Here is a 23,362-nt window from a genome sequence, read left to right as displayed (position 1 = left end):
TAAATTAGGTACTTTCCATTTCAGTTATCTGAAGGACTGGCTTAATCTGGCTGAGTCAGTAGAGTGGCTGCTTAACCCTAAATTTAGAGCTGAGGCAAAAGGACAGACCTTGAGAGTCGGGGGAAGGGGGGACCTCCCACTTGCAAAGGGGTTGACATGCAGAGCTCGTCAGGTCAAAGGTCATCAGCACACAACCGCCAGCCCTTTCCTGGATGTCAAGCGAATACACTCCAGGACAGCGTGGGGTCCACACCCATGAAGGTTCTCCCAGGACCTCATGCTGGTTCTCGGGGATTCTCAAAGACAAACACAGCAAAAGGTGGGCAAGATCCTTACCCTGTTCTTGCCCTGACTCCCTCCAATGCCCACTTTTTCCACTACCCTAAGAAGTTTCCCTTGGAATTAAGTGCCACCTCCTATTTGGCTCTCAGCCCATTCTCTTCTAAGCAGCCCATAAGTATGAAATGGTTAAAAATATTGTCTCCCTGCCCAATGACTTGTGCCAGGTTAGGATGGGTTGAAATGTGGGGTCATCTAGGGCATGATAAGCCCTCTATAGTCATACGTGAACACAAGCAAAAGTCCTCTAGCGAGATCACTGATAAAACTTTTATACCTTAAAAAGGAAAGATTCCAACCAGCTAGTATCTGGTTATGTGCTTGGGAAGTGGGTCAGGCATGGAGGTAACCGACATACAGCTTCATTCTAGGACCTGGAGGGTCAGGAGGCACCTGGAAATCATTCAGTCAGGTAAGGATTACTAGAAAAACTTACAGACACACCTGGTGGGGGGAAAATATCCAAAATTTATTCTCCAACAGTCAGCATCAGCAGGTAAAACTACAGGGTTTTCTCCGTAGATCATACATTCACAAGGCATAACAGTGAGAGAGCCTCCGGCATGTCCTCTGTAACAATATCCACTTCACAGTGTAAACAGGTACTATATTGTGTTCACTTACAATTCCAGAAGGAAAGGCACAACTTGGCAAAAAAAAAAATAATAATTTTTTTTTGGATCCTAAAGTCAGGTGCAATAACTCAGAGACCAACTTTTGATCGAAGTCTTGACCTACATTTCCACACTGAGGGGGAAAGGCTCCTCCACCCGGAAATTAGGGTCTTTCCTTCTTCCTAGTTAAACCTTAGAGCAGTTTCATTGTTGGATTGATATCACACACAAAAAGGGCACTAAAAAAAATCAGACACCTGGAACGTCCAGCTGCTCCCAACAATACATCGACTCTTAGGTTTAAGACCGGGACTAGGAACACTTTCAGCGGTCACAGAACAGGAAGAGAGATTCTAAGGCTACAAAAATAAAAAATAAATGAGGTAGATAAATTAAAGCTTTCATACCCAGGACTCGCCTGTTCCAACTTCGTAGCCTTCATGCAATACTCGGGGGGGGGGGGGGGGGGGGGGAAGAGGGGGGGGGAGGGAATTTTCATAATTACTTGGCATAAGTCCTATCAGGGAGACTTTTATAAAAATTAGTATGTGAACCTCTTATAAGAACCATGCCCTCCTGAGTGTCTTCAAGAATGAAAAGCCCATTTCTTCGCTCGAGTAGGCACTGGTGAACTCAGTCAAGTCACCTGAGGTCCCTGCTCAGGGGCCCGCCTGCCCCGGTGTTCTGGACACGGCGGCATCTGGAAAGCACTCTCGGGGCTCCAACTGAACTGTATTTCAATAAGCAGCAGCACACATCGACTCCCTACGGACTGAATCAGTCCATTGGAGGGCACCCTACTTAAGGTTCCAAGGTTGAAGGAATTCTGTAATTCTACAACCTTAGTTTTTAAAAAAAAAATACATTCAAAAGAGAAAACAAAACAAAAAGATGGGTGCAGGGTTGGGGGGGGCATACCAAGCAGGTCCCGAAAGATGACAGACCTAGCCCATCTACCCGCATACAGTCACCGCAGAAGTCCACAGCACCCCTCCCCCCACTGGGCTGAGCAGTGGTCTGTCCATCGTGGGTCAGGAAGTCCCAACCTGAAACAGGGCGGTCTTTGGGAACAGTTCCTCCAGCCTGTACAAAGTCTGCATGTACAGTTCGTCTCAAGTAACAAAGCTACTTTGCAAGACCCGCTTCTTTCCAAAATTCAAAAAAAATACTAGTCTGTATTCGTTTTAGTATAATTTTTGTTTTGTTTTTTGTTGTTTTTTTGCAAAGCAGCATAGCAACATCGTGATTGTAGGATGTGCCTGAGGTTGTGGTTACAACTGTAAACATTTGCACGTCAGTAAAAAAACCAAACAGGAGAAGATAGGTTCTTTAAAAATCAAAATCAGCAACAAAAAAGGTCCAGTCGGAGAGCGGTCACTGCGCTTCTCCTTCGCATGGGCCCTCCTGTCGCACGGGCTGTCCTGCGCTTAGCTGACCGCGATCTTGTTTTCCTCTAGGAAGTGGGGGAACTGGTGTTTGGGGGCACCGTCGGGAGCGCCCGGCTTTTCCGCGTCGGCGCTGACCGACTGAGAGCCGTCTATCTTGGAGGCCGTGGTGTTGCTGACAACGGAGCTGGCCCCCAGGGACACCGGGAGCGTGGGGATGCCTCCGCTCTGGATCACCGAGATCTCGTTGGTCTTCATGGCCAGCCCGCCGTTGAGCATGGTGGTGTACTGGTTCCACACAACAGGGTCCACGTTCACTGAAGGGGCCATGATTTCCTTGGGAAACACCTCTGGGACCCTCTTTGCATCTGTTCCTAGAAGAGCCATGGTGTTCTCGATGGCCAGCTTCCTCCCACGGCGTGCAGAGCTGTTGTTGGCACCATGTGTCATATAGTGGACCTATGGGAAGAGGGACAGAAAGGTTTCCATCCCAACAGATATGTGAGTGCATGTAGGCAAACCAGTCAGCCTGCATGTGGGTTTGGTTCTACCCAAACAGTAGTAACATAATTTACATTTAAAAATTAATTTCCTATGTAAAAACTCAGACGATCATACTATCTACTGCTTCTTCAACTTGACCTCCTTCCTGCAATTACCTTCCTGGCCTGGCTTTTGAGTTTTCAAACCCCTTTCAGCTTCTTTAAAGAGCTGGAGGTACTGGGTTTTCTCAGGCATTCTCATTTCATCGTCACTGACACCCTCAGAAGTTAGCAGTCACCTCATCGGGCTCAGAAGTGACTTGCTCTTGATCCCTCTGAGAAGCTGTTAAGATGTTGCAGATGTAATTTGAAACACTTTACTATAACTCATTTAATTTCCAGGACAACCCTGAAGCCATCATTACCAGGATCCCCATGTCTGGGAAACCGAGGTACAAGGAACATCTGCCTCAAGCCCCTTGTGCAGCCAGAGGGGCTCCAGGCCCTCTCCTGGTGGACGGCAAGGCCTGTGAACAAAATTAAGCTTTGTATTTTTGGGAGTCGGTATTAGAGGGGAAGTTATTTCATGTTCCTGCTCTGGCAGTTTTGCCAACTGGACTGAAAAGAATATGTTTTCCAATAAGTATTTTTAATTTGTAAAATGAAATATACAGTAGTCTTCTAGGTCAATGTTGAGATGAACTTCCAACCTTTATTCCAACTACAAAGAATCCCACTAGTGTTCTACTCACTGGGGAGGGAGAGAGAGAACCGAAGAGAAACAGGCCTTGCATAAAACTCGAGTTTCCCATGGGTCCCCAATTCCCACCCTATGTTCTTACGTAGGCTGCTTTCAGTTCTTACACGGGAGGATCTCCTCTCCATCTCCCATGAAATCTTAGGTGGAACCAACTTATCAAATAACAATAGGCCATTCTCTGGAAGAACCCAGCTGCTCTATTTGTGAATGCACTGCTGATGACCTGCAGGTACACCCAGTGATACTGTATTAGACACGTTTAACTGACAGTATTTCCTTCAACCTAGTAGGCTCGGAAACCAAAACCAACGTACAGTAGAGTGGCCATCAAATCGGGAAGCATATGAAATTCACAAATGATCGATCAATGCTCCGTTACTACACATGACAGATACCATCCATTTCCAGACTTGACTTCATACATGTACTAAATGACTGTTGAAAGGCATCATGGTCAGCTCTAGAACCCAAGGGACAATGATGCTAAGACAGGAGCAGAAAGCTGACCATGTCCTGCTCCCAGACGGTCTTGTAAAATGCGTCATTATTTTATGTGCCGAGATTAGAAAAAAAAAAAATTACCAATTACAGAAACTGACAGCAGGAAGCATCCAAGCTCAGACGTAGTGACAGGAGGAAATATACTTCTTTTTCAAGATTATGGGGTGTCCCAAAAAAATGTATACACACTTTAACAGCTGATAACTCACTTAATTTTCACTCCTTTTCAGGTTTAACTGATTTAAAATAATTGGTGAAGCCAGACTAAGCTTTCTTTGAAAGAAGAAAATGTATCCTAAAGTGCCTTGAGGATTTTTTTATGGGGGTACATTTAAGATAAAGTTTATGGTACAACACCGTCAACAGTTGATGAATTGAGGGCGCAAAACAAAAGAAATGATTCTTGATGTTTGCAATTCCATTGTTTTATTAGCAGTGCCTGGACCAGAACAGTCCGTTTGAAAACAGGCATTGGCAAAAAAAAAAACAAAAAAAAACCCCTTATCTGTATTCTTTTAAATTTTGAAAATGAACTGTACGTTAATAAACACTGACTTTAGAATCATTCAAACTGTATACATTTTTTGGGGACATCCTGTATTTATTTGAAAAGCCAGTTGTGTGATATCCCACTTGCTCTTAGAAGAAGGTTCGTTATGGATGGAGAACACCAGGAGCTGCCCCTCAACGCCTAGCTCCCCTCCCTGCTGAAACCCTAAGAAACTCACCTTCAAGTTGCCTTTCGTGGTGAAAGCTCGCCCACATATGTTACACACGAAAGGCTTCTCCCCAGTGTGAGTCCGCTCATGGATCTGGAGGGCGCTGGCCGAGGAGAAGTTCTTCCCGCACCGCGTGCAGGCGTGCTGCTTGGCCTGGCGGCGTGGCTGAGCTGCGAGCAAAGGTGCCATGCCTGCGGACATGGTCGCCGGTCCAAACGCCCCTGGAACTTCGACTTTGACATAGGTTGGCTGGGCTCGGACAAATGTTGACGGGAGACCGCTCCGACCTAGTGAGAAGAGAAAAAAATCCCCGAACTTTATCATCCCACACTCATACTCTTCGAACCAAAAAAAGGCTTTGAAAACAACTGCCCACTGCTCGCCTGGCCTGGAAATGGCTTCCAGGACATTTACACCTCGGAAGCAGCTTTCCTTTGACTTGTTTTCCTGTGCAGGGAATATCCATGTCTCCAACATTTAGGAAAATTTGCCACTTTGGGATAAAGTTATGGGCAACACATAAACTCCTGCCTCCAAGTTCAAATACCTACATAAAGAGTTACCTTGAAAGTATGCCCAGGAAACCATCCTTCTCGGACTCTAGGATGCAGCTGTTCCCCCATTTTACCATTAATGACATTAATAGGCACCCCACCGTTTATATGTGTGTTTCAAATGGGTTGTGTTATTTTCTACCCTGAGAGTTATTCAGTTGTGAACCTCACATTAGGGGGTGGGACCTCAGAATGGAGAAATTATGGTTTATCTCAGTGGCCAAAATCCAGTGCCAACTTTCTCAAAATTCCTCTACTCTTAAGATTACCCTTGTGTCCCCACGGGGCTAAAACACTGAAACAAAAACCAACAAAGAAAGTGCGCTGTCCACAGCCAACGTGCATTAACTGTCATAAATCAGAGCAAGCCCTCACTGGGATAAAGGAAGTTGCTCTCTCCCTCCACCCAGCAGCCCAGCTCGGCTGCCTGCCCTACAGAGGAGCTGCTTCACATATACCACGCTCTCCGTTTGTCACGTTCAACCCAGGTTCCTTTTGGATGACCTTGTGCCCAAAACGGACATAAGTAAATCCAAAGCTCTATCACCTTCCATCTCAGTGCGGCTGCTGTCCGAGCTGTCTGCTTTGCCGCCAGCATCAGGAGACTTGGACTTGACGCTTTCTGCTTGGCTGTTGGCCGGGGAGAGGGCCTGAAAGGACGTGGTCTCCAGGACGTCTGGACTTCGGCTCAGATACTCCTGGTCTCCCATCACAGAGGATGCCGAGTCGTTGGTCACACCGTCGCTCTCCACCGAACCATTTTCCCTGCTGCTCTGCCGCTGCAGGACCACAGGCACAGGGCCCACCTTCCCCGGGGCCTCCAGGGGGGCCCCTGTGGCGAACCCTGGCGTGGGCGATGCCGAGTGGATGCTGGGAAGAGGCACGGGCACCTTCGAGGCGCTGCCGGGGGCGTCCTGGGAGCAGACTTCCTCTACATCGATGCTTTCGACGTCATCGTGACAGATGGCACCAGTGCTGCCATTCTCCCCCATCATCAGCAGCTCAGGGCCCGTGAAGTCACAGGGACTCTCTGGCAGGGGGGTGTTGGGGATCTGACCACCCATGTGCATCCGAATGTGCTGCTGCAACATGACCGCGTTGGTGAACTTCTTCTGGCAGATGGGGCATGAATGCTGTGTCTTTATGGATGTGTTGGTTCGGTGAACCCCGAAGTGTGTCTTCAGGTTGCCTTTGGTGGAGAAGGCGCGGTCACAGATCTTACACCGGAACGGCCTCTCCCCGGTGTGGGTGCGGTAATGCATTTTGAGGGAGCTTTGACAGCTTAAGACACGGTGGCAAATGAGACATTCGTTGGGGTCGGTGGTGGCCTTGTCAATGTTCTCCACCAGCTGCTGCAACTTCAGGGTCTCTGAGCCTGGCTCGGGTGTCCCTCTCCCTTGGAAGCCACCAACCCTTGGGGAATTATGGTTTGGCCCCACCCCAGAGAGTAGGGATCCATCCTCACTTTCTGAAGAAGGCCCGGGCTGCAGGTCGGGGGCTAGCGGGCCACCCATTAGGTCCTTGGGGTTAGTCCCCGTAGAGAGATTCTGAGGTAGCCCTACACTGGGGGTCCCTGTGACCAGGACAGGTTTGCTGTCTAAAGAGAGACTCGATTCATCTACGAGGACAGGGACAGAGAGTGCATAAGGAACACCATTGCCTGCTGTCATTTTGTCGTGGAACTCGGCAAACAGCTGGGGGTTTGCCTTCACCTGGGGGTGTCGATGAAAGTGTACCTTGAGGTTGCCCTTGGTGGTGAACCGGTGGCCACAGACAGAGCACACGAAGGGTCGCTCTCCAGTATGGGAACGGAGGTGGATCTGCAAGGAGCTATCAGTCCCAAAAACCTTGCTACAGTACTTACACTTGTGCCTGTAGAGGGTGGCTTCGTCTTTGGGTTTGACATCCACCGGGGACACGTTGGGTGGCTTCCCTTTCCCTTTCTTGGACGGGTCTAATGCCACAGTGGAGAAAGGGCTCTGGAAGAGCACAGAGCTGGGGGCCGGGGGTATCAGAGCACCTGGGATGCGGTTCGGCAGCACCCTTGTCCCATCCGGCCTCAGGGCGAAGGACAGCAGACCCGGGGACACAGAGCTGGTGGTGGAAGGGATGTTGGCATGAGGTAGCTTGGCTTGTTTCAAGGTGTCCAGAGACAGACCCTGGCTTCCAGCTTTCTGGCTGAGCAGAGCCACGGCCGCAGAAACCTGCTGGGACACATGGCTGCCCAAGGTCTTCAGGGTGTCAGCTCCGGCCACGCCAGAGTGGAGGGCGTGCGCGGCCCACATGTTCACCTGGACGCGGATCTGCTCGGTGAGCTGGATCTGCTGTAGCTGCTGCTGCTGCAGACACAGGATCTGCTCCAGGACCCACGGGATGCTGTTGGCACCGGGCAGGGGGGCGGGCAGTGCGTCCGCGCTGCGCTGATTCACCGCCACCTTGGTGCCCCGTAGTGCTTGAAGAGTGACGTTAGTGTTGGCTACTTTGCCTTTGGGTAAATAGCTTAAGTCCTGGGGTGTGGGTGGCAGGGCGGTCTCCGCCTTTAAGTACAGGACAGACTCCGCCCCTGGCTTCTCCTTCATGTCCCCTGAGCTGCCGCCGTCCTCCCTGTGACTGTCCTTGCTGCTTGGACTGCGTGGGTGGTGGCTCAGCGCTGCCCCAGAGAAGTCTTCAGAAGGCACTGGCCCCTCATTGTCGTTCATGATGAGGACAGGTGGATGTTTAGTGCAATTTTTCTTATGTTCTACGAACTCTGAAATGCTGAAGAACTCTCCACAGCATTTCTCGCAGATGTGGGTCTCCTCCCGACGAGGCCTCTTTACTGCTGCTCGGTCCCCATTCATGTCATCGCCAGTCCCCGGGTGGTTCATTGGAGCACCTGTGACAAGAGACGAAAAGCTAAGAACTCTGCCCAAGGAAGGACAAGGGGCAATTTCTTGAAGAAGCATGACCACATACAGTGCAATAATCTATGTAAGGGAACGAGGCATCCAGAGTGTAAATAACCAACCCCTTGTATAGTGGGTCAAAGAATATCCCCCCAAATGTGTCTATTACTTTTTTTAAAAATATATCTTTATTGATTTCACAGAGAGGAAAGGAGAGGGAGAGGAGAGGGAGAGAGAGACAGAAACATCAATGATGCGAGTCATTGATCGGCTGCCTCCTGCACGCCCCCAACTGGGGGGATAGAGCCCACAACCTGGGCATGTGCCCTGAGAGGGTGGAAATTGAACCGGCGACCTCTTGGTGCACAGAGCCACACCGGCAGGCTATTTTTTTTTTTTTAAGAGAGCGACAGACAGAGAAGCATAGACATGTTGTTCCACATATCCATGCACTCGTTAGTTGCCTCTTGCATGTGCCCTGACCAGGGACTGAAACCTCAACCTTGGCTTATCAGGATGACACTCTAACCAACTAAGCAACATGGTCATGGCCCAAATATGCCTAAGTACTAACCCCAGCACCTGTGTATGTGACCTTCCTTTGGAAGAGGAACCTTGCAAATGTAATTAGCGTGGGTCCCAACCCCAATGCCTAGTGTCTTTAAAAAGGAAAGGGAGATTTGAGACAGGGAATTAGGCCACACGAGGGAGTTATGTGGCCATAAACCAAAGGCTGCTGGGTTACAGAAGGTAGGGAGGCAGGAACCAATAGAAAGCAGGAACCAAACCTGCCGACACCTTGACTTCGAACTTCTAGCCTCCAAAACTGTGACAGAATAAATTTCTGTTGTTAAGCTTCCCAGTTTGTGGCAAATGTTTTTGGCAGCCCTAGGAAACTCATACAACTTATTATAAATAATCCCCTCAGAGATATGCATCTTCACTCAAAGCAGGCTTCCAATGGCAAATGGATTTCATGCAGTGAATAAAAATGCTGTTGGAAATTAAAAAAGACGCTAACAAGGGCTCCTGGTGGCTAACTGGGCTCAAATTTTAAAAACACAGAGCCTAGCAGACATTTCTGCACATTTCGGACATCTCTCACACAAACTACACAAAGAAGCCTGAGCTGGACTGCCTACCTCTGCGCTGAACCGCATCCCTTCCTTATAAAGCAGTTCCTGGCTACCTATTTCAACCAATAGCACTGATGCTTTCCCCATCCAAGTAGCTCTAGCCAATCAGAACGGTGCCTTTTGGACCAATCAAACTGTGAGGATTTGGAGTCCTTGTTTGCATCAGGACAGGCCCATCAGGGACCAGGGGCAGGAACTTTGGTCCATATAAGCCAGCTCTCCTCAGAGCCAGAGACCCAATCCAGCACTTGCCTGTCAGTAACACGCGTGCTCTGGTGGGCTTACCCCTAGTCAGCCCTGGCCAGGTAGCTCTGTTGGTTAGAGCATTGTTCCCAATAAGCCAAGCTTTCAGGTTTGATCCCAAGTCAGAGCACATATAAGAAGCAATCAATGAATGCATAAATAACTGGAAAGAAAAATCAATGTCTGTCTCTCAAATCAATAAATTTTTTAATAACATGTATAATCACAACAACCTGGTAAGGAAGATGTCTGGGGTAAGTGAAATGCTTGAGCACGTACTATGTGCCCAGCACCAACCATCCTAGGACCAACTTTCCCCTAGGACCTGGGGAAAGCACATACTATAATATTCAGTGAACATTAGTTTCCCCACTTCTCCTATTTTTTTTTTTTAAATCCTCACCCAAGGATATGTTTATTGATTTTAGAGAGGAGAGGAGAAAGGAACACTGATGGTAGAGAGAAACATCCATCGGCTGCCTCCCATACGTGCCGTGACTGGGATTTGAACCCGCAACCGTTTTGGTGCATGGGATGAAACTCCAACCAGCCAAGCCACCTGCTGGGGACTCTTTTGTTTTGTTTTTTAATTCTTTTTTATTTCTCTCCCCTCTCCTACCTCATTTACTTATAAAGGTTATAGCTGGGCATCTAGGGCTGCTGACAAGACCACAGTCATTGACAAACTCATTTAACAATAATTCTCACCTTCTACTATGTGGAAGGTTGGGGCTGGGACCCCACGGTGAAAAGATGAATCTATAGCCTCCAGTATTCTGACTAGGCACCTGTAGATGCCCCATACACACTATAATTAAAATCCAGGCAGGCAGCACCCAGATCTTCCATTTGAACTCTTTGTTCTTATACTTTCTACCATGTTTCTTCTATGTTTTCTCTCACAGAAACCCCAGGGAAGACAGGAATGCCTGAGGAGTCAGGTTGGGATGGGGGGGCTAGAACAGATTACCTTCCACCTCTTTGGGACATCCAGAAGTGACTTTAAAGTTAGGGTGCAGTGCAGCCCTGAACTGCCAGGTGGAGCTCAACAAGGGGGTGCCACCTTCCTTTTTACCCCAGTACTGCTCCACAAGTCATTTTTCAAGAATCAAGTTAAAAATATTTGTCAATTCTCAGAACATTGACAGATAGCATCTATGGTACGCTTCTCCAAGATGAAATGCAGTGCTGTGGGGTGTTAAGTAACACAAATCTTTCTGGAAAAGTAATTCTGGCAATGGTGTCAAGAACTTTAAAAAGTGGAACTTTTTTAAAAGTTGGGAGGGAAATACACACTATGGACAGGTGCATATAAATAGATACAGCTTCGTCAGAGGACGATCTGGCAACATCATAATTTTCGTGTAATTCTTCTTTGACCCAGCAATTCCCTTGTTAACAACAAAAACAAAAATGGATGTGCTTTGGTCCTTCACTAAGGTTCTGGTGAAATGAATGAGGGGACAGAAAAGATGATTACACCCTGGCCAGCGTGGCTCAGTTGGTTAAAGCATGGTCCCATATACTGAAAGGTGTCGGGTTCGATTCCCGGTCAGGGCACATACCCAGGTTGTGGGTTCAATCCCTGATGGGAGGGAACCGATGTCTGTCTGTCTCTCTCCCCCACCCCTAAAATCAATTAAAGAAAAAAACTTGTAGCCCAGCCAGCGTGGCTTAGCAGTTGAGCATCGACCTAGGATCCAGGAGATCGCGGTTCGATTCCCGGTCAGGGCACATGCCCAGGTTGCGGGCTCGATCCCCAGTCGGAGGTGTGCAGGACGCAGCTGGTCAGTGATGATTCTCTCATCATTGATGTTTCTCTCTCTCTCTCTCCCTTCCTCTTTGAAATCAATAGATATATTTTTAAAAAATTGTAGCCTACAAAATTAGACCTACATTATACGTGCTACTCTATAGGACAACTGCCCAAGATATATTTCAAGAGAAAAAAAATAGGGTAGAACAGGATCTATATAATGTGTTGCAGATAAAGATATGAACATGTACATTGAAAACTTCTAAAATAAGAGAAATTACTGTGGCTGGTCTCTTGCTGTTGGAACATGGGCCAGTGCTTTGACATGGATGAAAAACTTTAAACTGTATACTTTTTCTACTATGGTTTCTTTTTAATTAACATGTTTATACCTCTTGTCTCAAACATTTCCAGAGAAACCTCCAGGAAAGCCCACCCCAAAATGCCTATTCCACTTTGTTAAGGGTGAGCAAAACCAACACCTCCTCCAAACAACAAAATACACACTTCGGACTCTTATACCTGAACTCATTTATCTTTGCAGCCACATAACCAAACAAGTCTTTGTCCCAAACTGAAACTGTGGAACCTGAGACTCAGAAACAATTAAGTGTCTCAATGGGACATACTGACAGTCAGAAAACAGAAGAGCAGGGCTTGTATTCTTAAAAACTATATGGACAGTAAAATTAGTGGCCTAATTTATCACGGTTTCTTCTAGAACAGAGTTTCTCAAACTTTGTTTTCATTTTACCTCTTTACGGGGGCTTATTTTTTTTTAAGCTTTTGGGTTATTTTATTTTAGTTATTTTAATCCTTACCCCAGGATATTTTTCCATTGCTTTTCAGAAATAGAGAAACAGTGATGTGAGAGATGCATCAGTTAGTTGCCCCTCTCCCTGACCAGGGTCAGGGATGGAGCCTGCAATTGGAGGTCTATGCCCTTGGCCGGAATCGAACCTGGGACAGTACCTCTCAGTGCTCAGGCTGACACTCTAACCACTGAACAAAACCAGTAAGGGTCCTATGGAGGCTTTTAAAGCATTTTTTTCCTAATCAGCCCCCACCATATTCAATGCCACAAATATATCGTATATCTGGTTTGTGCACTGCGGTACTTTGGAAGGCCACATAAAAGATTTTTTACTTTGCCCCCAAAACACTTTCCACCCCCTAAGGGGGTACTATTCCCTCACTGAAAATGCAGGTTTTCTAAAGCAGTCATTCTTAAACTGGGGTCCATAGAATTAGATAGGAAAAAAATTATCTTTCTTTTCACTAACTTGAACTAAAATTTAAAGTTTCTTTTAATCCTGAATGTAGGGAACACACCACACTATCACAGAACCTGTGAGTTTCTCATCAACAGAAAACAGATTTTTTTCATATGGTGTTAACGCTGTTGCATTACTGAAAATTCTGGTGGTTACCAGACCAGCTGCTAGATCTTATTGTGTTCCTACAGAAGCACGTGTCACTTTATCACAAATGTTTTTGTTTTTGAAAACTCTACCTCAATGCAATTTATTTCCCCGGAATTTCTATACATTTCCTTTTATGTATTTAAATACTTTCTACTGAGAAGGGCTCTATGGCACAAAAAAGGTTAAGCTCCCCTGCTCTAGAAGGATCTAACAGTTCCAGGAGTGATTTACGACCTGAATACCAGCTTGCCTTCACTGTATACACAGGCTCGCCTCTTCTGTAGCCATACCAGCCACATCCCACTTGAATCTTAAAACAGCAGGAGCTCTGTTTGCTTGCGCAGTAAAAAGTACTTCTACATCCAGACCACCATTGGCAAATACCGAAACCGTATTTGCCAAAGAGCAAGGGGACTGTTATGAACAATTGCTGGGTACGCTGGAGTGAGCCCTTCCCAAAAGGAAAAAAAAAAGCAAAGTTCAGAGGATTACACAGCAAGTAGAGCTTGCATCCCTCCACCCCACCCCCACTCCGAATTTTAGGAATGTTATCTCCCAGCATCTAGTTATCCAATAAGTTGGAAGAATGCAGTAAACCCAGCAGGGGTCTTAGATTCAATCACTGCCAAATGGATAGAAAATACTCTTTCCATTGTAGAGGAAGAAAAGCTCATCTACCAGAGGCCAATCAAATGCTGGAGATGAGAAAATGCTTTTTAAAAAAGTTTATCTTGAGAAGCGCATTAGTACTCAAGCTGATCTCCGCCCCCATCCCTATATTAAAGGAACTACAATGAGTAGATTAAAGTATACAATCTCCACTACCCTCCCCCACCCGCAGGATAATTACCAAAAAACCAAAGGAAACTGAGAAGTCCTCAAGGATTGAACCAGTTGAAAGAAAGTGCCTCTTTACCAGTTTCATTTTACATCTGAATTCCACAATCTGAGAAACACTTAAGTAACAAGCCTTTAACTCCATTCATAGGCGGCAAATTAGAGCCGCAATTAAGCTTCTACTTAATGGAGAGCTAAAAAAAAAAAAAAAGAAAGAAAAAATTGTTCCAAACAGTCTAGGATCAAAATTCAGGGACTCTGTTGAAAAGGGAAAAAAGGAGCCAAAGAATTAAGTAAGGCTGCAGAGCTGCTAAGGTGTGAGCACCGCTATCTGCATTACAGAGACGTGTTGCACTTTGCCTCAACTGGAGCTCATCTCAGAAGCAAATTTGTAACCTCCACCTAGGCAGGGAGCTTTTGTGGCCTCATTCTCCAGAGCCCCCTAGAACAAAGCCTGACACTGGGACGAAATTATTGGGGGGGGGGGTGAAAAAAGAGTGGTGGTGACTGGAGAGGCAGTTCTTATCCGGATCTCGAAGCTTTTAAAAATGTTTAGATGCTTTAAAACGTTTAGATGCTTTAAAAATGTTTTTTTTTTTTTTAAAAGAATCAAAGGTACAATGGGTGATGAAAAGGGGAACTTCTTGAACTCTTTTCCCTTCCAGGAAAGTCTCCAAAGGCACGTCTCAGAAATTAAAAGGGAGGGGAGATATCAAACTCAACCAGCCGAACACTTGCCAAGGCTCCCTCATCAAAGGAACTCGCAGAAAATTCCATCCACAGCCAACTCCTCTTCAACCGCCACCAGCCCTCTGTAGCAAGGCTACAATCCCACAGGACCAGGCAACCCCGGGCAAGCCTTTCCCACCAGGAGCTGCGGCGTACTCTCAGATGAGTAAAATTGAGAACTAAAGATAATGTACTTAAGGCCCCCCAGCCTGGTATCTGGCATATAGTAGGCTGCAGATAAACATGCAGAATTAGCTCAACTGGGCAGTTCAGCACCATCTTGACGCAATAAATAAGTAAAAACAAAAACATTGTGATTTTGAACAATATGAATTACGGGTCACATTCCCAGGACACAGTAGTGAGCCTTTTACAGTAGAAATGATCTAAACAGGACACTTATCGCCACTGTACAGTAGAACCCAAAAGCTAAGGTTACATCATCGAAAGTCTCACCACCACACTGGAGCGCACATCTCTAAAACCTTACCAAAAAACCAACTTCATTTTAAAAAAGTAAGTGGCAACTCTATCTCCAGCCTCCGAGATGGGTCCCCAACTCCCCACGGGTGTGGAAGCTAGCAAAGGCTTGAATGACCAGCTATGGTTGGCTGTGCAATAATCTCTTTTTAAAGGAACAAAAGGGGCTGTGCGCAAGTTCTAGCCCCTCTCCCTTTCAGAAACACAGATGGAAACATAGAAAGTCGGCTTCCACACCATTAATGCTACAAATCAACACTTTTCCCTCTCCCTCAATAAAAATGGGAGCTCCCAAGTGCCCTATTCTCAGAATCCTTACTGGCCAATGTAGGTCATTTCAGTTTAGAAACTGGGGCGAGGCAGTTATTTGAAATTTGGGAATCTTAATCGTTGAAGGTTGTAATCCAGTTTAGCACAAAGGGCGTCTGAAACCCTTTTGAGAAAATGCTAATTTTCCTGTGTGTAGCTGGAGTCCCCCTGACCACCTGCAGATGTTTTGATCTGCTAATTGATCGCCAAACTTCATTTTCCTCCCACAAAAACGGTATTCTTTACAAGTGGGTCTCACATTGGCTTTACAAAATAAAATACACATCTATACACCTACCTACCTAATATAGCTATACCTGTAGTACTCAGATACAAACAGCCTGCTCAAATGCAAAATGCGGCAATTAAAATGTACTGCTTGGGAAAACTATCTTCTGTCTCGTGGTAACCGGGGACTCTACAAACACAATCTAGGATCCAGGAATTCTTTCCAAGAATTCCAAAGACTTGACAAATACCCGGCACAGCCAGGGATCCGGCAAGCACCCGGCTGGAGTCCCCAGGGGCGCCCATCCTCGGCCCAGCCCAGCGCTCTCCCTTCCTAGGCACAGCCCGCCCCCCATCAGGTGTGAGCGGGTACCTGCGAGGGGACCCGCCTCTCCGCAAAGGGCGAGGCTCCACCCTGAGCCTCCAGGGGGCGCCCGCGCACAACCCGGCGGCCAGCTCCAACCCCAGCGATCAATACAGCGACCCCCTCCCCGCTGCCCCACCCCCCGGCTTCCCCAAATAGTGGAGGGCGCGCACTGCCAGGCCTGAGACCTTAACCAGCTCAGGGTAACTGACGGCAAACTCCAGCCAGCGTTAATTTAAGAAGCCCCCGCCCCCCCGCAACAAGTTCCCCCTAAAGGTGCCAAACGCCACCAAAAGTCCCACTGGCGTGCGCTCACCCAAAATGAAGGGGGAAGGGGAGGTCAGAGAAGGACCAGGGGAGGGGTCAGAGCCAGGAGCTCGCCCCTCCTCTCCGGAGGAAGCGGGCGGGCGGTGGGTTAACCCTTTTGTTCCAGGTGGGCCAGGCTCCCGGCCTCTCCACGCTCCCTCCACCCCACCCCCCAGGCACAAAGAGAGTCCACCCTCCCGGGGCCGCGGGCGCTCGAGGCCCGACCATCAGACGCCCCCAAACGCACAGCCCGCCCCCCTCGGTCAAGCCGAAAATCTTTCATTTGCCCTGGAAAAATGTTATTTTGAAGGTAGTAGGGGTTCCTATTAACCCATTACATACTCGAGAAATGTATTAATTCCCTTCCCGAAAAAGAAGAGGGCGGTGGTCAGAAAGCAGCGACCGCCGTCCCATCCGAGCTCGATCTGGGAGTGTCTGGGGTGGCGCACACACCCCCAGCAACCGCTGAGAAATTGGGAAGCGGGCGGCGACCAACAAGGCCCCAGAGGAGGTTAAAAGCCCACCCTCCCCCACGCGCGCGCTTGGAACTTATCAGGCGACAATTTGGCGGGCCAGGGCAGAGCGCAGATAGGGGGAGACCCACTCGCTCCCAACACGCCCCGCTTAAGTGAGCAGGAGGAGGGCGGCTGGCGCGGCCGCGCAGGGCTGGGGTCCCGAGCTCCTCGCGCCCCGGGAGACCCCGGCGCGGAAGCGCGGGCCGGTCCGCCCCGGAGCTCGCCCTGCGCGCGCCGCCCGCCCCGGCCCGACCTCGCCTCTGGCCCCGGCGGCAGCGCTGGTGGGAAGCCGGGCGCCCCGGGGAAGCCACGCGAAGTGCCGGGCCGGTGCACCCCCGCGGGGCTGCCCTGCGCCCGCGCCCCCGGCCCGGGGGCCCGCGCCCCTCCCGCGGGCCGTGGTTATTTTAGGAAGTCGGAAATCAAAGATGGCTGGAGGTCAGGCCCCGAAAGGTTAGGGCGAAGATCAGCGAGCGGCGTAGCCCGGGGGGGGAAAAGCGAAAACCAAAAAAAAAAAAAAAAAAAAAAAAGGAAATATTGCGCCCTTCTCCACCTCTCCGGGCCCTCCAATCCCCTTCGCAGCGCGGGTGGCCCGCACCCCAGCTCCCGGGGGTGGGGAGAGGTCGCGCCCCCTCCCCCCGCTTGGCCCGGGAGGGGCGCGAGCAACAGATCGCCCTCCCCCGGGGGGGTCTTCCGAGGGTGCGCCGCTCCTCCGACCTCCTAGAAAAACCCCCAAGGGGTGAGGGGAAGGGTGGGGACCCCCGGGGTCTTTCTTTGAAACGCGGCGCCAGGGAGGGAGGAGGGGAACCTAAGTTACAAGTGGGGGGGGGAGGCTGCCGGTGAAGGGAGTGGAACCAATTAAGAGGGGGGCAGAGGACAAGGGGAAGGGAACCTTTCAGGAAAGCGAGGGACAGAGGAGCGGGTGGGGGTCAACTTTACAATAAGAAGGGAGAGACCTAGGGGTGAAATTTACACAAGTGAGGGGAAGCGATAAAAATGTAAAATTAACTAGGGCGCCGCGGGGGACGGGGGTGGGGTGGGGTGGGGTGGGGGCGAGCCTGCCTCGCTTCCCTGGAACTGAGCCCCCCCCCCCCAGCTCCGGGCTCCAGAACCTGCGCAGGAAGCCGCCTGCTCCCCGAAGCCCGCGCCCTCGAGGGTCCCGCGAACCTTCGGGAAAGCGCGCGCCCGGGCGCCCGCCGGCCTCACTCACCCGGCTCCCCCGCCGGCGCCGCTGCGGCCGCATCTGCGGGCTCGGGGGCCGGCCGCTGCGCCGGCCGCTCGCCCTGGTCCTCCTCCGAGTTGATGTGTTGGGGTTTCGCCTGCTTGCGCCTCGACATGGTGCGAGCATCGGGGCGCCGGGCGAGCCGCGCTGATTCGCCCACTCCGCCACAAATTCCTGGAGTTGGGAAATTTACCCCCCTTCGGCCGGAACGCGCATGTCCCAGTAATTATTATTATCAATAATGCATTGCGATTTATCATGAGCCCTGACAGCTGATTGGCCTGGGTCCAAGACCTCAGAGATCATTTAAATAAGCCCTCATTGATCAGGGAGGGGCGAGGCATTCTGGGCTTTGTAGTCCGGCCCCGCGAGCGACAAAGGCGTGTGCGCCTGGGGAGCGCAACTAATTAGCATCCCGGCTCAGATTGGCTGGGTCCCGGGCGAAATCTGGGGGGGTCGGGGGGGGGCGGGGGACGACCCTTCCTTCAGCTCCAGCGATCTGAGTCCTTGGAGAGAAAATGAAAAAGAATTGTTGTGCTTATTAAAAATCCGAGACTGAACGTCCAAGTTTTGGAACGAGCGTCTTGGAGGGTGCGCTCCAAAAAGGACCCTCGTAAGGTCGATATCCGCGCGAGCCGCGGAGGGAGGGCTCCTCAGGGGCTCCACAGTCCCATCCACCAAAAATCCCCAAAGCAAACAAAAACCTGAGATGTGACCCGTGTCCCCTTCCATCTTCTTTTTGATGGAAGAGCGGCAAAAATGGTGGTTTGCTCAACCTTCCGCGCTCCGTCTCGGCTCCTGCAGTGGCCTTCGAATTTCCAAAACGTCGGATTATTCCCTCACCCTAACTTATCTGCTTTAAATGATAAATAGCCCCCAGGATTCGGAGTCGCAAGGATTAGTTTGTTACAATAAGACCTTGATTTTGGTTTGATTTTTTTTTAACTTTCAAAGGACCAGGACACTAAATATAGAAAGGGCAGATTAAAAAACCAGGGCAGTCAGGTAATATCAAAAGGGCGAGCAATTGCATTTTCCCCCACTAGCCATAAATGCCTGATAACATCATGCTTACATCCTGCTTTACATACTTTATTGCATCACCCGTGGAAGCACAGTGCGCTGGGTGTTACTAAACTAATCATTATTGAAATTTTTTGCAACATAGACCATTATGGAAAAGGTGTATAGTTCAATGTGATTGTATCATCCCAATACGGAGATATTTGGAATTTTCTAAAACTGCGTGTGAGCACAATATGAGACTACACTGGATGGATATACAGCTATACATAAATCTCTCTGTGTTTAATTCCATTAACTGCCTTGCACAATGTAAATACTTAATAGATGCTGCATAAATGTGAAATCTTCCACCTTCTGAGTCTTTGATGGGTGTTTCCATGCCGCCTCTGGGCATTTGTCTTTATTTGGCATTTACTTCATTAAGGGGCTGCAGCTAGAAACCCTCCCTCCACATTTGTGCATTGCATTTTCTTGATTAGTTACTCCTAGGTTCCCAGCCTGTGAGCGTTTCGGGTAAGCTCATCAGGAATGCAAGCAAAATGGAATGCTGGGCTCCGAAGTATGTTCACCTGGGTGTTTGGACAACCCAAGGCAGAAAATAAATCAGCTTGACCATCTTTTTGGTATTCATGGCCATCAACAAAAACTTACTGAAGGAAGGAAAGTTAACGTCCAACTCTGAAGTCTCTCAAAGTGTTTTGCATTGTTTTATGTAAGTCCCCTAATCCAAAAAAGAACTACATCGAACTGCCGAAGTTGGAAAGGCAAGAGTTTGGTTTAATAATACATGGAAGCCTTTAGAAGTCTCATACTGAGTAATAAAGCCAATTAACGCCTGCCTTCCCGACTAATCTGCTTATATTCCCCACACCTTTTCTGTGTAAGATAGCGTGGCAGGAGGTGTAATTTCCCGATCTACACAAGTGTACAGTAGGTTTACAGCTCAAGAACTAGTAGTGGTTTGAGGGAAACTGCATGGAAGAGATAGTTGTTTATACTTATTTATTTTAGTTGGTGATAGTTAAAACATGTGCACCATTTCTACTTGGAACAAGGTAATACAATTGTGCCACTGGCGTCTCCCAAGTGATAATAATAATAATAATAATTGAAAATGCAGTGCACAAATGTGGGCGAAGGGTTTATAGTGCAGCCCTTACGGTGAAGTAAATGCCAAATAAAGATGGAAACACCCACCAAAGACTTACAAGGCTAAAGATTTCACATTTATTCAACATCTGTTGAATATTTACATTGTGCAAGGGAGTTAGTGGAATTAAGTATATAGAGATTTACTGTATAGCTGTATATGCATCCAATATAATATCATATTGTACTCACACACACACACTTTTAGGAAATTTGAAATGTCCCCAGAGTGGGATGATACAATCACTTTGAACTATACACATTTTCCATAGTAGTCTGTGTTGCAAAAAATTCCAATAATGACAATAAAAAACCCTGGCATGTGCCAAAGACTCACTAAATGCCCACTTTCTCGTTGGATCTTCCCGGGGAAACCGGCATTGTTTTGTTCATTTTGAAAATGAGGAAACTGAGCCTCAAAGATGTGAAGTGACTTAATTAGGAAGTGGCTGAGCAGGTGGCCAGTCCCTAAGCCTGACTCCAAAATTCTTCCTGTCCCCCCCCCAATGCTGGTCATCTTGCTGTAACGCACTATAGAGAAGATGGCTAAACAAGAAAAAATTGTGGTAAAAGAAAGCATGGGAAATTCAGCCTGCCCTGGAAATTCCAGGGTCCGTAGAAACGGATTCTGCAGATAAAGTCAAGAAGAGGTTTTCCTCAATGGCAACCCTTCCACGAATTTCATATCAAGAAAAGGGAGTATTTGACGTTGTGTTTCGTGGCATGTCATCAGTTTGGCTCAAACAAACTCTTATTAAAAACACTTTTAAAAAAGAAAAATACAGTACACATTCTGAACCCACCTCCAACATGTAATCAAAGGTAATTTTTTCAATATTTAATATTCCTTAAACCAAGAGACCTGGGTGGGACCAGAGTTAGAAAAAAAAATGATCGAAGGAAAGGCTTATATTAAACTCTTTAATGCTTTTTGTTTGGTGACTGGGTTTATATAATCCAATCATTCTCACTGTTTGCCCCAGGCAGAAATTCACTTGTTCTCTCTTTTAGCAAGCAGTCTCTGAACTCCGAGGTTTTTCTGTTTGAGACTATTTGAGTTTTATAATCTTATTTCATCTCATTAAAACCCATTTTTATTCCCATTTCTCAGATGGGAAAACAAGTTCAGATCTCCTGCCAGCACCTCACTGAATGTATGAATTCAGTGACTTTCCAGTTAAAGGATACAGTTCTCCATGGAACTCAGATCTTCCAACTCTTTCCACAAAGTCCCTCCTCTGCTCTATCCTGCAGGGAATGTTCTCCTATAAAACGGGCATTTCCTAATCTAAATGAGGTCCTGCCTATTAGTGTTTATAGCACAGTTCAAAATTTATCATTATAGATTTAATTGTATGTCCGTTTATCGCTTGTTTTTTCACTCCATGGGCTCTGAGAGGGCCCATTCACCACTGTGGCCCCAGCACTTGGTTGCAGTCACAGAACACAGAAGTCACAATAAATAATAATGAATCAATCAATCAACGGTGAATGACTTTGGGGGCCTGAGTATAAAATAAAGTGTTACAAGGCAATTACCGTTGGTGGGAACATAAACTAGCAGAGCCACTATGGAAAGCAATACGGCAGTTCCTCAAAAAATTTAACAGGATTACCATATGATCCCGCAATTCCACTTTTGAATATATACACCCAGAAGAATTAAAGCAGGGACATGAAGGGATACTTGTGCACCCATGTTCATGGCAGCTTTATCCACAGTGCCCAAAAGGTGGAAGCAACTCAGGAGTCTATCGACAGGTGAATACACAAAATGTGGTTTATACACACAGTGGAGTATTATTCAGCTTTAAAAAGGAGAGAAATTTCACCCTGGCCGGTGTGGCTCAGTGGTTAGAACGTTGGCACGCACACCGAAGGGTCCCGGGTTCGATTGCAGGTCAGGGGCAGGTACCTGGGTTCCAGGCTTGCTCCCCGACCCCGGTCCAGGCGTGTGTGAGAGGCAACCAATCCAGGTGTCTCTCCCGCATCGATGTTTCTCTCTCTCCCCCCTCCCCCCCCCCCCTCCCTCGCTCCCTTCCACTCTCTCTAAAAAGCAATTGAAAAATATCCTGGGGGGGTGGTTCACAAAAAAGGAAGGAAGGAAGGAAGGAAGGAAGGAAGGGAGGGAGGGAGGGAGGGAGGGAGGGAGGGAGGGAGGGAGGGAGGAAGGAAGGAAGGAAGGAAGGAAGGAAGGAAGGAAGGAAGGAAGGAAGGAAGGAAGGAAGGAAGGAAAATTCTGACACATGCTACAGCCTGGAGGGACCTGAGGATATTATGCTAATTGAAATAAGCCAGACCCAGAAGGCAAATACTGTGTGATTCCACTTACATGAGGGACCTAGAGTAGTCAAACTCGTAGAGACGGACAGAAAGTAGGGTGGTGACCAGGGCCAGGGGGCCATGGGGAGTCATTGTTTAATTGGAATAGAGTTTCAGTTATGCTAGGTGAAAAGCGTTCTGGAGATTGAGCCACAATTTGAATGTACTCAATATCACTGAACAGTACAATTAAAAGGATTAAGATGGTGAAAACGTGTTACCTTTATTTTGCCACAATTGGGGGGAAAAGACAATGACAAACTGGTGGTTGCCCGACTGTTTAAATGTATTGAAGATCATCAAACTGTCCACTTACACTGGGAGAATGTAATGATGTGTAAAGCATACCTAAATGAAGCTGTTGGGAAGAAGGCAATTAGATATTTGGCTACCCCTATAATTGAAAGGGCCATAATTAGGTGGCTGGTTTTTCCTATGTGGGATTCCCAGCATCTCGAGCTTGCAAAGAACAAAGTGGCCAGGCTGGCATCCATAAGTCATGCTCTGCCCCTGCACGGGGCCTCAGGATTCATGCCAGGAAGTGGCCAAGCGGCCCAGTGTGGTGACCACTGATGCTTTAATTCGGGAAATGTACGGTTTGGGTTCGGGAAGTACAGAGCGTGGGCTTTTTCTCGTGGACCAACTCTTGGAGGCTGTGGACTTTCATCGATTGCATATCTGCCTGCCTCCCATGGAAGGCTTTATGTCTGGAAGGAACTCTTCAAATTCTAGAGATTTAGAAGTTGAACTAAAATTGCTTGGAAGCATGCTTATAATTCATTGGGAGTGCTTTATTATGGGGCCAAATGTCCACTTTTCTGAGTGTCCTGGCCCAGAGCCCTTCTGTCGGGGGTGATTTATGGCTGCAAAGGCTGGCTAATTGCAACAATCGCCACTTAACTGCCGATATCTACACCCCCTCCACTTTGATACCTCAATCCCAAATTGGTATCGAACAATTTCTAGCTCCAATTCATCTTCTGAGTTGTGCTAATATAGAGAAGACGACAACCATGTACTCGAGAAAAAAAAGAAGAAATATTTGAGCAAGTTCCTTAAAGCAAGAAAGAACAGTCAGAA

At 47.9% G+C, this 23,362-nt stretch overlaps 1 protein-coding gene across 3 annotated transcripts in view; it reads right to left on the bottom strand.

The window, feature by feature from the left end:
• Positions 1–788: 788 nt before the first annotated feature.
• SALL4 (spalt like transcription factor 4) overlaps positions 789–23,362 on the bottom strand; it is a 240,657-nt gene continuing 218,083 nt past the window's right edge. The window contains exons 1-4 of one of the 3 annotated variants that reach the window (XM_081149683.1): positions 17,774–17,972; positions 5,902–8,229; positions 4,810–5,087; positions 789–2,797 (exon numbers count right to left, since the gene is read on the bottom strand). In XM_081149683.1, the coding sequence (XP_081005809.1) occupies positions 2,381–2,797; positions 4,810–5,087; positions 5,902–8,229; positions 17,774–17,900 (3,150 nt within the window). In that variant the 5' untranslated portion in view covers positions 17,901–17,972 and the 3' untranslated portion in view covers positions 789–2,380. Of the gene's footprint in view, positions 2,798–4,809; positions 5,088–5,901; positions 8,230–17,773; positions 17,973–23,362 lie in introns of those variants that run through there. The other 2 variants (XM_081149685.1, XM_081149684.1) reach the window with 2 other exon arrangements.

The sequence above is a fragment of the Miniopterus schreibersii genome, assembly GCF_964146895.1.
Source record: "Miniopterus schreibersii genome assembly, chromosome: 10".
NCBI lineage: Eukaryota > Metazoa > Chordata > Mammalia > Chiroptera > Miniopteridae > Miniopterus > Miniopterus schreibersii.
The sequence above is the reverse complement of the archived record's forward strand: the minus strand, read 5'-3'. Positions and strand labels throughout refer to the sequence as shown.